Source organism: Aethalodelphis obliquidens, unplaced genomic scaffold (assembly GCF_003676395.1).
Source record: "Aethalodelphis obliquidens isolate GAN/ISIS:26980383/991018 unplaced genomic scaffold, ASM367639v1 scaffold12, whole genome shotgun sequence".
Classification (NCBI taxonomy): Eukaryota; Metazoa; Chordata; class Mammalia; order Artiodactyla; family Delphinidae; genus Aethalodelphis; species Aethalodelphis obliquidens.
This window is the reverse complement of record NW_020837956.1, coordinates 25,164,981-25,182,016: the sequence shown is the minus strand read 5'-3', so window position 1 is coordinate 25,182,016 and position 17,036 is coordinate 25,164,981. Positions and strand designations below refer to the sequence as shown.

General features: G+C 44.5%; 2 protein-coding genes across 10 annotated transcripts in view; one reads left to right on the top strand and one right to left on the bottom strand.

Moving 5' to 3' along the window:
• The first annotated feature begins 73 nt into the window (after nucleotides 1–73).
• On the top strand, nucleotides 74–13,213 carry FAM228A (family with sequence similarity 228 member A). Its single transcript, XM_027113717.1, is given in 12 exon segments — nucleotides 74–825; nucleotides 2,666–2,734; nucleotides 4,291–4,430; nucleotides 4,432–4,477; nucleotides 6,430–6,446; nucleotides 6,448–6,508; nucleotides 7,844–7,931; nucleotides 8,049–8,071; nucleotides 8,073–8,201; nucleotides 11,232–11,353; nucleotides 11,355–11,379; nucleotides 13,002–13,213. Coding segments are annotated over 12 exon segments (942 nt in total). The 5' UTR covers nucleotides 74–735; the 3' UTR covers nucleotides 13,134–13,213.
• Nucleotides 13,214–15,269: 2,056 nt separating this feature from the next.
• Nucleotides 15,270–17,036, bottom strand: part of ITSN2 (intersectin 2) — a 160,826-nt gene continuing 159,059 nt past the window's right edge. For 8 of the 9 annotated variants that reach the window (XM_027113696.1, XM_027113702.1, XM_027113694.1 and 5 more), the window contains 2 exons: nucleotides 16,494–16,667; nucleotides 15,270–15,982 (listed from right to left, as the gene is read on the bottom strand). In XM_027113696.1, the coding sequence (XP_026969497.1) occupies nucleotides 15,825–15,982; nucleotides 16,494–16,667 (332 nt within the window). In that variant the 3' untranslated portion in view covers nucleotides 15,270–15,824. The remainder of the gene's footprint in view (nucleotides 15,983–16,493; nucleotides 16,668–17,036) is intronic. The other variant, XM_027113699.1, reaches the window with a different exon arrangement.

Here is a 17,036-nt window from a genome sequence, read left to right as displayed (position 1 = left end):
TAGGCAAAAGGGGCACTAAAAATCAATCCTCGCTTCTTCTTGTTGCCCTGGATCATACAGATAAATGGTAAGTTCTCTTTAGGATTAATTTACATGACCTAAATTTATATATATGTATATTTTAAACTAAAACCTGGGGTGGTGTCGTATTGGACGGTTGAAGGCCTGGCGGACGTCGCACGGAGAGGCCGGGGTGGCGGCGAGCCCGAGCGGTGGCGGGGGGTGGTGGTGGTGGGGGCGGCTCCTTCCTTTCTGCGCCCCCTGTGGAGAGAGGTGTAGGGGGCTTGCGGGAAGAGGGGCTGGGGTCTAAGCGTAGTGCTTTAATTTGTTTTTAGAGGAGCTCCCCTTCCCCTCCCAGAACAGTGAGTCGCCGTGCCACCGGCCCCAGAGCACCCCGAGCGCAGAGCCCGAGGTGGGGAGCAGAAGGCAGCCCAGGCCTGTGACCACCCACGGTGGCCCCTCGGCGGTGTGGCCCAGGGGGGCCCAGCCCCGGGCAGACCCTGAGGCGTTGCCTGATTGGGTCCTTAAGGCCACGGGTCGGGGAGCCTAATCACCCCCTTTTTGAAACAGGTTTAGGGGACCCGAGGGTTTATTTTTTGTTTATTTTACTTACCGAGTCTATTAAGTGGCAGAGCAAGGATACACTGCTTTCTGAATTTGAAAGACCTCACTTTTTCAACTGTAATCACCTATCTCCTCAATTTACTCTTTCTTCCTTCGGGGATTCTGTTATTTATGGCTGCCACGAAAATGTCCAACTATGATAAACATTTTGGGCCAGAACAATTAAAGTGGCCAGAACCCGAGTCAGTTGCTTTGATGGAGGTAAAATAATGTGGCATTTGGGGGCCGCCTTTGGGTGGTGGGACATAAATCCCTTGAAATTAGGATCTGTTGTGTCTTAATCACAGTTGTTTTCCCCAGAACTAGAACAGCGCCTGGCATAAACTTGGCTCTCAAAGAATTCGCCGAATGGGAATGGCCAGGGATCGCATTTGGCCCAGGGTGGTTGTAGTGTTTCCCGTGGTCACCGCAGCATCAGGACAGCAACAGGGCGGGCTGTGGGTAAACAGCAGTCCCTGAGCTGCCCTGCGGGAGAGGCGGTGAAAGCCAGGTCTGGGCTTGCCAGTGAATTCTTGATACTCCAGGGTCTGGTAAAGCAATGATTTTCTCATAAAGTTTCATTATTTTATAGAGAGAAGCTCTAGGATATTTCTTCTGTTTTACCCCTTTTACTGTGGTGGCAGTAAGAGTGGCGAGAGAGTGTGTGCGTGTGCGTGTGCGTGTGTGCGCGCGCACAGTCACCAGGAAGGAGCTATCAAAAACATATGTTTATGTATGACTGATTCACTTTGTTATAAAGCAGAAACTAACACACCATTGTAAAGCAATTATACCCCAATAAAGATGTTAAAAAAAAAAAAAAAAAAAAAAAACTATTTCCTTAAACGAAGAAAAAGTGGTTCAAAAATCTGACATACACCCAATAGTGTGTATAACATTTGCTAATAATGTTAATAGGATGGCTAAAAAAATGTGATTTCTCAAGATGATTGTCGGTGTATGTTTCTACTTCAGATAAATTGATTTATTCTAAATTTGTGTTGTATTAGGGGAAAACATTTAATTGTTTTACATGATTTTTCAATTTCCGTCTTAAAATAAGTGTAAGAAGGCTTTATTTTAAAGCAAGAGTCTGTTTACATTATCAAGAGGGTTGTATTTTGGAGAAGGCCCTAGTTAGCTGTCTGAATATCACTTTAGATTTCATGTGAAGCTGTTAAATATACCGGTAAAAATACAAGTGTGCGCTTTGAGATTTCTCTTATTCACAGATTTGGTATTTGAGTTTGAGGTTTAGTTTATTTTGATGCACTCGTTGTGGCAGAACTGAAAGATGAGCCAGAGATTGAATAACATAGTTTTAAGAACCTGTATCACTTTACACTAGATAATTCTATTAGGTAACAGAATTTCTCTTCCAGATGCTGAATTTTTATTGCCTTTCCACTTGTCCTTACTTAGTTCTGTAAGAGTAAAAGCTGGAAGATCAGTTCATATTGATCCAAATGAAAAGCCCTAAAGTAAGGATTTAAGTGCATCAGCTTTACCCAAGCTCATAATGGAAACAGCAAGTCCCTAGATGTAAGACCATCTTGGTCCTCAGCCAGGAGTTCCCAGCTAATTGGCTCTGGACCCGTTGAACTAAATCAAACTTCTGTAGTTTTGACTTATAAATAGGTTTTAACTTATAAAGAGACCTAGCAGAAGTCAGGAAACTTCAAGGGCTTTTAAAACACACCTACAGACTGCCTATAAAGAGGCTTCATTTTATAGAGGATCCCTTTAATTAGTAAGCTTTCTTGGTACTTTAAAAATAATGGTGTGATGTAAGGGATTTGATTCAAAATAATCTGGGTGGGGGGCAGGGGAGTGAGTAGGGATTTGGATGAAATAAGATCGACTCTGAGTTGATCACTGTTGAACCTGGGTGATGGGTTCGTGGAGAATTGTGTTTGAAAATTTCCATAATAAAAAGTTACAAAATATGTTTTGAGGTACAGATGTTAGATTTACACTCAAACTATTGGTAAAATACACTGTATTTTGTCACTGGTTTGTTTCTTCAGGATCTAAATGCTAATATTTAATTCTGTAATTTTAGGCATTGGCTAGAGAAGACATTGATGAAGCTGTATACGTGATATTATTTAGAGAAAATTATGTTGCAAAGGTAAGAGTTGGGTACAGAGAGTGGATTCCAAGTGTGTTCTAGGTAAGCAAGAGTGATACAGAGCAGTGTGGCCAAGAGGATGTTACCATGTCAGAGAGATTCATTTTTCTGGGAGAACGAACCTCCTCTGAATCACCCATTCATACTACATAGATCTGAGATTGTGCCATCTCCTTGCAGAATCACTAGGAGGTTGGGAGTCCCAGATCTATCCTTAAGGGATCTGAGAGATTGTTCTAACTGCTCCCCGTCTTTGTCCTGTTACTGAATAGAAATTCTTTCCTAAAATCTACCCCTCTCTCATATGTTCCTACATCACAGTGGGAATATGTAAAGCCACAAGAGATGAATTAGTATTTAAGGATAATGACCAATCAGTACTGATCGTCACTATGGAATTAATAAATTTAAGGACGTTTTCATCTCAATGAGAGGGATTGAAATTTGGTGTATAATACGTTAACATTTGTACTGTGGCTTATAATTTATAAAGGAAGTTTATATATATTCTCATTTGAGCATCAAAAGAGGTAGGTGGGTTTACCCTCCTTTATAAAAGAGAGAGAGGTGCTGATGCAAGTCTAGGCTCTTTTTCTTCTACCACTTTTATCACAGTCTTTACTGATAATGAAGGCTGGAGACATGGAATGGTGACCAGGGAATGCTTTGAATTCTTAAAAAGAAGCAGGAGTTTTCTGAGTTAGGAGTGGTTTGGATGTGGTTTAATCTGGAGGCACAGTTGTGGTGTAGAACTGTTCATGGGTTCTTTCTGCTCTGTGCTCTCAGGTTCTCTTTCTGAAATTTATACTGTTCTTCAAATATCTTATTCTATGACTTTGCAGCCTGAATGTGCTGAGAGCTGAGGAGTGGGAACAAGTGTTCTCCCCCCCCCCCCGCCCCGCTTATTCAAATGAAAATAAATGGAAAACTTCTTTTTTAAAAAATAAATTTATTTATTTAATTTATTTTTTTGGCTGAGCTGGGTCTCTGTTGCTGCACGCGGGCTTTCTCTAGTTGTGGCGAGCGGGGCCTACTCTTCATCGCGGCGCGTGGGCTTCTCATTGCGGCGGCTTCTCTTGTTGCTGAGCACGGGCTCTGGGCACGTGGGCTTGAATAGTTGTGGCACACGGGCTCAGTAGTTGTGGCATGTGGGCTCAGCAGTTGTGGCTCACGGGCCCAGTTGCTCCGCGGCATGTGGGATCCTCCCAGACCAGGGCTTGAACCCGTATCCCCTGCATCGGCAGGCGGACTCTAAACCACTGCACCACAGGGAAGCCCAAAATTCAGTTTTTTTTTTTTTTTTTTTTTTTTTTTTGCGATACGTGGGCCTCTCACAGTTGTGGTCTCTCCCGTTGCGGAGCACCAGGCTCCGGACGCGCAGGCTCAGCAGCCATGGCTCACGGGCGCAGCCGCTCCGCGGCATGTGGGATCTTCCCGGACCGGGGCACAGACCCACGTCCCCTGCATCGACAGGCGGACTCTCAACCACTGCGCCACCAGGGAAGCCTGGAAAACTTCTTAATAATTTGTTTTCCTTGTTTGTATTACTTCCTTAGAGATTGGATACGTATTTTCAGCATCTGGATGTTTTTAAGGAAAGAAGAAAAGAGTTGTTACATAAAAAATGGACTGAAAATGTTGCAAAGCCTCTTCAGCAGAGAATTATGGAAAAAGTAATTTCATATAAAGGGTTGGAAAAAACAAGAGAATTCTGAATATTTTTTAAAGCACACAAATAAAACGGTATGAGAATTTTTTTTTTTTTGGCAGCTTTAGAATCACTGGAGCATGGGGTTTTTATTTTTATTTATTTTATTTATTTTGGCCATGCCACAAGACATGTAGTATGTGGGATCTTAGTTTCCCAGCTAGGGATGGAACCCGTGCCCCCTGCAGTGGAAGCACGGAGTCTTCACCACTGGACCACCAGGGAAATCCCATGAGAGTTTTTTTTTTAATGAAGCATTATTTGAAAAGTTGGGTCAGCATTTTTATTTATGCAAAGAGTCTCAAATTTATTTTTGTATTTAAGATGAATTCATGGAACTGTGATACAACCTACTGCATTTTTAAACCTGAAATTCCAGGTAGAGGGAATAGAAGTGTTGATTTGGAACTAGATTTATCAGGAATGCTTTTAGGTAAATGTTAATAGAATAACAGTGGCTTAAACCATAAGAACATTTATTGGTTAATAAGAAATAGAGGGATAGGTGGTCTCATGGTGGGTTCTGGCGGCATAACAATGTCATTAATTATCCAGGGTTTTTCCTGTTGTTCTATTCTGCTATCCTGAATATTTTCAGTTTCTGCCCGTCACCCTCACATTTGAAAGCACATTTGGTTGCTTACAGCTCCAGGTATTAGGTCTGTGTTCAAGGCAGGAAGAAAGGGTGAGAAATGATGCCAGGGGGTCCTTTTCTTACACCTCATCTCATCCTTTGTGATCAGGAAGCAAAAAGAGTCCCCAGAAGCTCCTAGCAGATTTCCCCTCAGGTCTTATTGGCCATAACTGGGTCACATGCCAAGTCCTAGCTAAAAGCAGAGCCAGGAAAGAGTGTGTGCCTTTCCAATCTCTCTAATAGGTTGTGGGCAAAGGAGAAGCGGTTTCCATGGCTGTTGAGTTAGTCAACCATGAGGTGAAGGGATCACCAGTTTATACCCTCTGTTATTCAGTTTGGTTTTACAAAACAAGAACAAAATTTTGGCTTCTTCTATGGAAGAGTTTTCTATTTTAACTTTGAGATCAGGACCCTCTTTTGACATTAAGGCCCACCTAAATTTCCAGGTATTTAGCAGAGATCTAGAGTAGTTTGACTGGAATGTTAGAGTATTTAGGTATATTTACTGAGCAAAATTTCTGGACGTGTATGTTAACTACTTCTTCCTAAATGCCCTAAGAGACAGAGCTCAAGGTTGAATCCAGGTCACTTTGAAACCAAAGTGCAACGTCTTACAAGTATGCCCAGAAATGTGATCACACAAGTGTAGGATGGGGAAGCCATGCCTTAGAAAAGCCATGTGTTGAAGTCTAAGTGATTTAAAATGACAGTAAATTCAGTGTGAGTCAGCCGTGTGAGCTGGCTTCCAAGAAACCATCTGAGTTCTTAGGCTGTATTGAGAGGCGGTGCTTCGAGTGGGAAGCATCAGGCCCAACCTGTCCACCTGGGGATAGTCACCAGTTACAGAACCTTTAGAAGAGGGTGGAGCTGGACAACACTTCACAGGAGGAAAAGTGGAAAGAAATACAGCATATTTAGCCCAAGGCAGAGACGATACAAGAGGAAATGAAACCTTTAAGTACATATTGTAAAAGGCTGACATGTGGATGAAGAGTAGTTGTGTTTTGTGTTGCTTCACGGGGAGAACTGGCAGTGACAAGGCAGACTTCAGCTCTGTCTTAAGGACAAGGTTTCTGGTGGTTAGAATGACCAAGAATGGAGCAGAAGGTTCTCAAACAAGGCTAGTGGATGACATGAGACTAAAGCTGGATGATTACTTCTCCCAGAAGGTGGTGGACTCTCACTGCAATCTCAATTACTTCTGAGATTTCTTCCAACCCTTTGAATCTATGATTTTATATAAGAAATGGAATAAAGTATTTGGCTTTTTTGAATCTTGCAAAAACAAGAAATATACTAAAGCACGTTTAAATGTAATGCTTTGCTCTTAAGTGTACTTATTTTTTTTTAAAGGAAATTATATTTGGAGACTTATGATCCTGAAGTATACAATCCTTTTTATATGAGAAAAAAGGACTCAAATTATGGAAAGGTAAGTAAGTTTCTTACGTTTACCTATTTATTCTTAGAAGCTCTGGGGTTGGGGAAAACCTGGTCACTTTAGAAGTCTCATAGTTATTCTGCATTCATTAAAAAAAAATTCACAAAAGCATTTCCTCTGAGTTTTAGATTAGGAACCCAAAGTAATTTCGACTGCTTGGGAATTGACATTGTGAAAAAGGCACTTGCATGTGTGTGATAATTCGTCCATTCATTCATTCATCCACCCACTCACATTCAGCAAACTCGAAGCCCAGGAGGTAGGGGAAGATAAGTGGACAGTGAGTGTGATGAGAGTGTCACAGAACCAGCGCCGGGAGAGCTCCTTTCTAGGGGAGGTGAAAGGAGGGATGCAAGAAAGGCCGCCCAGGGAGCCAGTAGTTGAACTTGTAATGAGTCTTCACATTTTAAACCAACAATATAGGCTTTAAAATTTTGAGATGTAGGTTTCAGGTTTTTTACTCCTGTGTAACAAAAGTGACCATCTGATAATACTATTCATTAAAAAAACGTGTGTGGCTCTGAAGAGAAAAGTGGTTTCTTTTGCTTCTCCCGAAAACCAAGGCAGATCATGGTTGTGAAGATAGGAAGGTTCTTTTGGCTCTGGGGGACTCACTGTATTGTGTTGGGCAGTCATTATGCTGTCTCCTCATTCAGTGGATGTTGTCCTTGCAAATTTGCAAGGGTCAAGGTCAAGTGTGTGGGGAAGTAAACAAGGGGAAATAGTCCCTCTGTCTAAAGCCTATACTTAGGATGGGGGAGGAGAAAATCACCTTCCTCCACGACCTCTGTAGCTGGTCCCTGACCCTCAGCACACTGATGTTCTCCTGCCCCGCGGTTCTCATGGGCCCTTAGAGACCAGTGGTCAGCCCCCAAGGGGGCGCTCTTCCTCCCAAGCCGGCTTAGGGCTCTGCCTTGTGCTCCTAAAGCACCCGAGCTGACGCCTCTCATGACAAGGTGGTCGTTGTCTATGACTTGTCTGTTCTAGACTGAGAGATCCCCAAGGACAGGACCTTGCTGGGTTGCAGCACGCAGTCACATTAGCAGATATTTGTTGACTGATGCAGTGATACTGTAGAACTCTGAACAGGAGTATGTGTCTTCTCTTTGGGTGGCCCTTGCTCCATTCAGCCACTTAAGGCTCAGTGAAATATCCTAGTGTGAGGCAGGTGGCATTTACGCTTCCCTTGCTCAGTATGACATTATTCCTGGGTCCTTATTCTCAGCCGAGTTGGTATAGAGTAAGGCCACACTCGAATGCTTCAGACAGATTTAAAATGCTTAATACAAACTGTACTTGCCTCCTCAAAGAGTCATGTTCTCGCAGGTTACGGTCCCACCGTTCTGTGATCCTCTGTTTAGAAGACAGCAAGAGTTGGATGAAGAGCGGAGGGCTATTTTTCAGTATAAGATGGGTACTTGTGATCATGGGGCTTTGTCTTTAGAGACTTCAATTGTCAAGTGATTTCCTACCCCAAGAGTGACTGGAGTTGACTTTAAGAGTGTTGATTTAGATTTTTATCTTCCTGTAGGAAAACGATGTACCTTAAAAGAATTTTAAAGAACTAGAGAAGGCCAGGCAGTATGCCAGATTGCCCCAGCTGACTTTCAGTCTCCACAGAGTGGTTCCAAGAGAGCAGCCCACAGCTTCTGCAAGGCCTGTGGGAAGCAAAACTCGTAGCAAATGCAGGAAAGGTCTTTTTGCTGTGTCTATAGTTTTGCCTTTTACAGAATGTCATATAGTTGGAATCACACAGTATGTAGCCATTTCAAGACTTCACTTTCATTCTTTTTTTTTTAAATTTTTTTTATTACTTTTTTTAAATTTTTATTTATTTTTATTTTTTTTTATTTATTTTTTTTTTACTTTCATTCTTAAAGGCTGTTCTCACAGGATTAAGAATGTTAGGTTGGCAGATATTTTCTTTCAACAAATATTATATCCCCCTGTCTTTTGCTCTTTCAATTGCCCATCCTACCGTTGTTCCTTTGAAGATAATTATTTTTTTTTCTGGATGCCTTTAAGATTTTCTTGTTGTCTTTGATTTTAGTAGTTTTCCATGATGTTTCTAGATGCGGATTTCTTTTTATTTATCCTACTCAGGATTCATGGGTCTTTTTGTATCTGTAAAGTGATATCTTTAGTCAGTTCTGGGAAGTTCTCATTCATTTTCTCTTTGATGGTTACCTCTGCCATATTCTCTACTTTCTTTCTGGTACTCCAGTTAAACATATTTTAGATTTTCTCATTGTACTCCCTGTCTCTTACCCTTTCTTGTGTATTTCCCATCCTTTTTGTTGCCCCATATTTGATACTAGGTATTTTTACTAATTATCTCTTCAATTGTGTCTAATAATATGTTGTTAAACCCACCCACTGAGTTCTTATTTTCAATTGTTTTATTTTTATAGTTCTAGCATTTTATTTGGTTCTTTTTCAGATGGGTTTTGGGGAAGGCTGTCTATATTCAGGGCCTGAGGGACCTCTTTCAAGTGCCCTGGTTTGATCCCCCCTCCGCAGGGTGGGGTGGTGTTCAGAACAAGGTTGACTACTCACTTTCAAGGACAGCACCAGGCCTGGGAGGAAAGATCCACCAGAGGTACGCCGGGGGCATGGAGGAGTCAGTCCCTGCTACCTGATGTTGGCCAAAGCTCCCAGGGGACAAAGTAGCCAGAGATTGCCAGCTCATTCTGGAAGGGCTCTTTCTTCTCTGGAATTGTTTACACTGCTGTCCAAAGACTTTAAAGTATGAATTTTGTGGGGCCGGAAGGAGGTGAATTCTTTTTATTTTTCTCTAGTTTTTGCAGCAGGAGTGTCAGTCTGTGCAGACTTATAAATTCTACAAAAAAAAAATTATAAAAGAGAGAAAGAAAGAGAGGAAGAAAGAGAGAGAGAAAGAAAAAAAAGAAAAAGCCCTGTTGTGTTTTCTTGGTGTTTCCTTTTTATCCCCCATCCTGAGTTTTGCTGGAATGAACAACACTACTTTGTTTTCTTGTGATTTGGAAGTTTTATGTTCTATTTCTGGTTTCATGGTTTCTTTATCAGTTTTAACAAATATTTTTATTTAAATGTCAATAATTATATAACTCCCCATCCCCTAGCAAGACAAAGACTTTATATTGCTTTATTTCCTCATCTCCCTTCTCTGGCTCCTCAGCCTTTATAGACGGTCATAGCTCCTTAACTGGTATTCTGCGCTTGGGTCTGTCTCTTCTGATGGACTCTCTACCTTTCCATCTTTTTGAAGTGATCAACCCTCCCCAACAGAAAACCCTTCAGTAGCTTCCCATAACCCTTCCAATAATGTCCAGACTCAACATAGCACATAAGGTGCCCTCTGAATCCTGCCACCTTTTCTGGCTTCTTCTAAAAAATCCCCACTCCCTAAAGAAAAGAAATATACTAAAGCACAGAAATATCTGGGTCAAGTCAGCACTTGAGAGGATTATCACACGATGAAGTACCTCTACTCCCCCATTTGCCTCTTGCCTCTACAGCAAGCCCCTTGAGGGCAGGGGCTGCTAACTTATCTTGGTGCTCCCAGCACTTAGCTGGAACATTGTATGATGAGTAAATGCTTCTGGGAACATTGATGAGTAAATGCTTAGCTGGAACATTGTATGATGAGTAAAGGAAGGAAGGCAGGAATGGAGGAATGAAGGAGGCGGTGATTTCTCTAGATAGGCCTGGGCTTCCCAGGGCAGGAGTGGAGACAGCCCTGGGAAACATTCTGAGAGGACACTCCTGGAGGTGCTTCAGGTGGCTGTTCAGTAAAGTAAGAAAAGGACTTAAGAGCAAGGTGGCTATGTTAGAGACAGTTTGATTACAAAAAGCAGAGTCCTTGTCAAGTTAAAAAAAAAAAGGCAAGGGGGCCTGGGTATGTTAGAAAGCATCAGTCTGTCATGGAAGCCACAGTCAGTGTCTCTGTCTGTTCAGGCTGCTATAACAGGATACGAGACTGGGTGGCTTATAAATGACAGAAATACATTTCTCTCAGTTGTGGAGGCAGGGAAGTCCAAGATCAAGGTGCCAGCAGATTCAGTGTCTGGTAAGGACCTGCTTTCTGGTTGACACTGTGGAAGGGGTGAGGGAACTCTCTTAGGCCTGTTTTATAAGGTCACTAATCCCATTTATGAGGTCTCTGCCCTCATGACCTAATCACCTCCCAAACGCCTCACCTCCTAATAACATCACATTGGGGGTTGTGTTTCAACATCTGAATTTTGGGGGGACACAAACATTCAGACCATAGCAGTCAGGAAGATAGCCAGGCCACTTGAGAGACCATGAGGCCAGTCCTTTCCTCTTTGGGACTGTGTGGCATTCGTCATAGCTTCTCTTTGTGAACTGCTTCCTTTCTCTTTCTCTGCTTTCTTGTGCATGTCCTGGAAAATGGATGCCCTGGTGCTGCCTTTCTGGTCTGAGCCCTCTAAAGCTGCCTGGAGCCCCTCTGTCCCAATTACAGCTCTAGGGCCTGAGGCTCTGGGTCAGGGGCCTCTGCCACAGCCTGAGAAGGTCACGTGACTTACTGCCTAAGAGTGGCAGCAGCAGAGGTGTGGGTGGCGCAGACTGATTGACGGCCACAAAGTGATGTTTTCTCAGTCTCTCTTTTTCATCAAGTGAGTATTGAGTTCCTTAACTTAATTTTCAGACAGTTATTGAATGGTACAATTCTGTTTATACTGAATTAAGGTAAATTTTTTCTCCTTTTCTTTGCAGTCCTGAAAAGCTTGTCTGTGCAGAAGAGAAATATCTGCCTGATAAAGAGAAAACGACTAGTGACCTAAGTCAGACTGTTTCTGAAAGGCAGTTTTATTCCTCGAAGCTTGGCCAGGAGTAAAAAGCATGAAAAGAAGAGTCTGGTGAGCAGAGATCTGGGGGGAACAGGGCTCGGATGGCAGAGTTGTGTAACATCCGACAGATAGCAAACAGAGTCCAGAATCCATTGACAAATCCCTTCCTCTCAGACAGACTCTGAGGGCAGAACAGGCAGTAGTAGCCAAAGAAGGGAGTGAGAAAGAGGAGGCAGAAGGAGGATTTATTTCATGCAGAAGAAGTGGTGGGGTCTCTTCTGGGCACCCTTTGGCAGGAGAGCCTTGGGTGAAGACGCTCAGAAAGGAGATTGTGGGACCCCGGACCCCACTTCTGGGGGACAGATTGTGCCCTTCATAAGGTGAGAGAAAACCTGGCCAGAGGGGATCTTCCCTCTAGGATATCCTCAGCTCTTTTTTTCTGAGTTTTTGCTCTCCTGCCATTTTCCTACCATTTACTGCTTATTACATCCAAACCAGACCAAAAATTTTGTTCTCCATAGTTTGGTCACAACAGGTGGGAATCTTTTGAAATGAAATTTATACTAAAAAATTAGTGCAAAATGATAGTTTATGTGAAGGGCCTTTACATGCAGGAAATTTCCATGCACAGATTTCCTACCCAGAGCTCACACCCTGGTTGGTACAGCTGACAGCTCACGGTCTATTTCCCCTTCCATCCTCTCTCCCACAACCTGTACCCTGAAGCCTGAGGGTTGGGACGCTTCTAGGGAGGGCTTCGGGCACTTGGTAGGTAGTAGCTTCCTGCCGTTCTGAGCGAACCGTAGATTTTTGCATCTCTTCTTTCACTCACCAGCCTGGCTGCTTCCCTCCACCACACACAAAGCGCGAGGGGCTGTCCTTTTCTCTAGCTTAAAAACCTTGTTAGATAGGTATTTTGTGACCCAACTCCTACCCAATCCCGTTGTTCTCCTGTCTGTCCAGAGAGAAACGGATGCCTCTCATGTGGTAAGTTACCTCTGAGCGTATTTCTGTCTGAGAGCACGGGGAGCCAGCCCCTCAGTCAGGTTTGAACGTGACTGTGGTCAGCCAGGCCCTTACGGTAGGGCAGCCTAACTGTTGCTCCCAAGAGATCAAAAAGTGGAGCGTGGGTTACGTACACTGGAAGTTTATTTTTTGCTCCTGTACCGGAGCCGGTGGGTCAGCAGGTTGGCAGGCTGTCCCTCTTTCATGCAGTCTTTAGGGCGCCTGGCTGTAGGAACATTTCTCATCTCCAGCACCTGGCTGCTAAGCTTGCCCCAGGAATTCATTCCTGTCAAACTGAAAAGGGAAGAGGTCATGGAGGACGTCTGGCCTGGGGGTGTAGGGGGGCCCCCAGGACCAAGTCACAAGGCGGCCCCTAACTGCAGGGGGCAGGGGGTGCTGGGAAGAGTAGTCCCTGCTGCTCAGAGCACAGTGGCAGGGAGAGCTGGCGTCTCATGGAGAGCTGGTCATCTCTCCCACACCACAGAAAGTTAGTGCTGTGTGGAGTCCAGAGACACGGGAAGCCCTGTCTGAGAGGTGCACACCCCAGATAGAGTGAGGGTAAGGTGAGGGGAGGGCTGGCTGGGAAGCTGCCCGGAAGATGAGTGTCAGTTGGAATCAGCCGGGAAGTTCCTCCCTGTCTCGTGAGCCCCTCTTCCCCACCCTACACTCAGCTCTTCTGTCAATAGGTTTTAGGAACCAGACGGCACAGACCCAGATCCTGGGTAGGTGGGGAAGGCCAGCAGAGGCAGAGGTCACAGCCCGTGGAAAGAAGAGTGATGACAGCAGAGGTCCTGGGCCCCCGGAACTGTGCCCCATAAGGGGCCATTTGTAACAAAGCTTTGCTGACCTTTACTTTGCAGTGTCTCTACAACAGTTAAAACGTTGCCAACATTTTTTCTCTCCAGAAATGGAAAAACAGAAGAAAGAAATAGAAGATCAGTTTGCTTTGCTCAATGCAGCTCAGCCTGACCAGCCAGACTTTCCCTAAATTGAGGAATATCCGAATAATAAGTTACTGTTTATTGAGCTCTCCTTGTGAATCGGGAACTGCGTGAGGTACTGTGTATTCATTTAAAAAATTTCCCAGCAAGGTAGTATTATCACCTTCCATTACACAAAGCTCAGAGGTTTGCTAACTCGCTCCAGGTCAGCTGCACGGTTTGAAAGTGGCGGTGTTCTCTATCCCACGTCCAGTCCCTCTGGTGCCAAAGCACATGGTCATTCACCAGGGTACTCGATCTCCTCGAAGCCACTCTGACTTTGTGATGTTAGACTGCTCAGAATTTGGGTCCCCTTTCAGAGCGTGGAGCTGTCCGGCGTGCCCGCCTGGGCACCCTGATCCTGAAGAGCACAGGAGGGGCTTGCTGGGCTCTCCTCCAGCCACTCAGTCTTTCCCCTGGAGGGGTAGGTAGTGTAAGGTAGTCCCTTCCTCGCCCTTCAGAAAATCAGGCTACCGTTTTTGTCAGGAGAGGATGTGACTTCTTAAGGAGCAGTGCCATGTTCCTCCATCAAAGGGGGTGACTGGAGTTGCTGGAAGTACTGCCATTAACTATCCTCTGTAACTTCATAGTTGTCTGACTCACCTCTTGCAGGCTCCTCTGTCCTGAGTCCCACAAGAATGCTAACATATCTAGACATGGAGACATGGCACTAGCCACAGTTCATCCCAGTGAGGAAGTCCCACAGTCCCAGGAAAGGATTATCCTATAGCTATGGTCACAGGTAATCCCAGGACTGGTTTTAAGCCTGCCTGACATCAGTGGCAGCTGTATGCTTTGAAAGTCAGCTGGTCAGAGGCAGACTTGTGAACATCAGCCCACACCTGCCTCCATAACCAACACAGCTCGAGTCTCAGAACCCTGTAGAAGATCAGCAGTTTGCTTTGCTCAGTGCGGCTGAGCCTGAGCAGCCAGACTTTCCCTAAATTGAGCAACATTCTTAATTGTCTGGGTTCAGATATTGAGCGTCTCTTCCTTTGACACTGGGGCGTATTCCTTTTAGGTCTGTGTTTTAGCCCATCAGTGCCCAGGATCAATACCTGGAATGATGGATTTTTTTTCCTTGAATATTCTGAATTGTTTTCCAGTTTTTCTTTGTCCAGTGATTATGTTTAGGCAGAAACAGGGGCTATGGTGTGGGGACATTTGAATCCTTCCTTATAGCTGCTAGAGAACACCTGCTCCCTGAGAAATCAGGGCTTCTGTAGCCTGTGTGATTCGTTCCAAAAGGCAGATCTTTTCCCAGTTGTACTCATTAACCCAGGGATTTAGTGTGTAAGAAAGACCTTATTTTTATCAGTGTTCAAGACAGAGTTCACATTTCAAAATCCAGAGGCTAAGTAAACAGCTCTGACAGGTGTGGATGTGTCTCTGACAGCATGGGGGCAGGGGGAGGGAGACAGGTGCTTCTGGAGCTGGAGGGGCTGAGGGACCTGCTGATGATTTTTAATACTTGTGCATTTTCTTCATGGCTAAGTTACCCCTGAGGGTTTACTCAGCTAGGCAAACAGAGGCACTCAAAAGGGAACGCTCTAGCTCCCACAGAGATCATCCATTCTAGCCATCAAAGAAACCAAGCCCCAGAAACAGTAGGTAAAGTGACCAGAGTCACAGAGCAAGTCAATGGCAGTCAAGACGAGGCTCTGGGGTCTCCTGACTGACTACTCCCCCGCCACATTCTGTCCTGATTCATTACAAGCAGCCCCTGAAATTACCTTTTAAAAGCCTTTCACATAGAAAGTAAATCAGTCAGGCTTTGAAGTTACATTCATAAACTTATATTTTTATTCTCTTTCTGTACATATTGGCAATGATAAAGCTTAAAGATGCATGTCCTATGACATATGCAAAAACAAGGAATTTACATAAATAATTTATACTTCAGAAAATTAACGTTGAAAAATATTTTCTGCATCATTAGAGTTCACAGTATTTAAAGTAAATCAAGCTTTCCCCCTTAGATTTCAAACTATATTGTCTCAGCAGAGAATGATAAAATCTAATCAGGAATAAAATGATCAAGTTTCTGTTTTTATTCAGTGCACAAGTGGACACTATTTCCGTAATCAGGCTGTTCCCACGCTGAGGCTGCATTTCTTCCCAGTCCTTCACCTCCTGAGTGGCTGTGACCCAGCGGAGGTCACGTGGTGTGAAATGGTTACAGCGTCACCCAAACCACCCACAGTGGACACATTCAACCAAGTGGTAACGTCTGGTGGTCTGATGCCTCATTTCCACATAATACTTTTTATAGCCCTGAAAATGGAAATCCTGGCATCTAAACACAGCCGAACATGTTAACACTAATACAAGGCACTGTGCTATGGGGTTTGGTTTATTTATAGGGAAGGTCATGTTTGCATAGATTGCTAGCGATTTAGTGTGCGATAAAATAGAGGCCCCAGCATGCGTGGCCTTGTGATGGATGAAGCGGCGCGACGCTCCGCCAGCTCAGGGGCAGCACCGGCTATCTTCTCCAGCCCCAGCCTGGTGGGCAGATCCCTAAGGCCCCTACAGGAGAGTTTTTTGCTCAAAAAGCTGCAGGTCAAAGCGCACCCAGACCTCCCCAGTGGGGACCTCATGCAGCAGCAGTCGGCGGGTTGTAGGGCCTTTGCTTTCCTGTTCTGTTCGAATTTTTGCCACTGGAACTTCAGTGCGACCCAGGAAATCTGGTGAATAGACAAGTGAGAGTCAAAAGTCTTCTTTAAAAAACTGTTAAAAAACTATCACAGAAGGAGTGTCTGAAACAGGATTCATAAAACTTTCAAATTCAAAACAAGTAACTTCTTTTGGTTAATGGCCGTTGGATACTGTGAATGGATGGATGCATGCAGAACAAGGGATTTGTGTGAGGGAAACTCAAACTGCTGGGAATCCAAGCCTCTTTGGTCAGGGAGTGGCTCACCCATTCAGTAGGTGCCAGGAGCACAGCGTTTCCATTAGGTAAGCAGGGGTGACTGGGGTCAAAGACCTGAAACACACCTGAGGCCACCCCCCCTTTCCCCTGAGAAGGTATCCCACCTGCAGCCACTGAGAGCTGCTGAGGACCATGGCCTGTGTCACTGCCCTTAGGTGTCTTGGGGTAAAAACAAGGCTGAGCACCCGGCTTCCAGACCCCAGATCCTAGAGTATGGGGGAAACTTCATATCCCCGCCCCCACCCCCCGGAGTTATACTTTACCATCTGGTGAAAACTGGTCTCTGTCGAACATGGTAAGACACAGCACATCCTGATAAAGATCCTTAATAAAGAACTGGCAGTTAAAATTCCACTTGGGATTTAGTGTGTCCTGAAGGGTTCTGGTGGTGTAGCTCTGGGAGCCCATGCTGATTTCACAGTATGGATTGCTCTTTCCTGAACAAAAACAAACCAGTATACATGTGGCATGTGACAAGAGGGCCTTCTTCGAGCAGAAGCAGGATCTACACAGATGTTTCTCTATAGACCACGGCCGCAGGGGTCACTGCCTGAGGGTCTGCATCTGCCTTGTGGTCTCTGTTCCCAGTGCTGACAGCATCATAAACCTGGGGAGGGACTGTGGGCGCGAATGCCAGGGCTGCTCCCTATGAGCATGTGTCAGTGCAGCTTGCTTCCTGCCTTCTCTACTCAGAAGCACTGAGGAAGGAGGCATCGGTATTTATTGGGAAACTAGAGTGATAATAATTTTGGTCCAATAACCATTTTAGTGGCACTGGAAATACTGACTTTTAAAAAGTGTCCCGT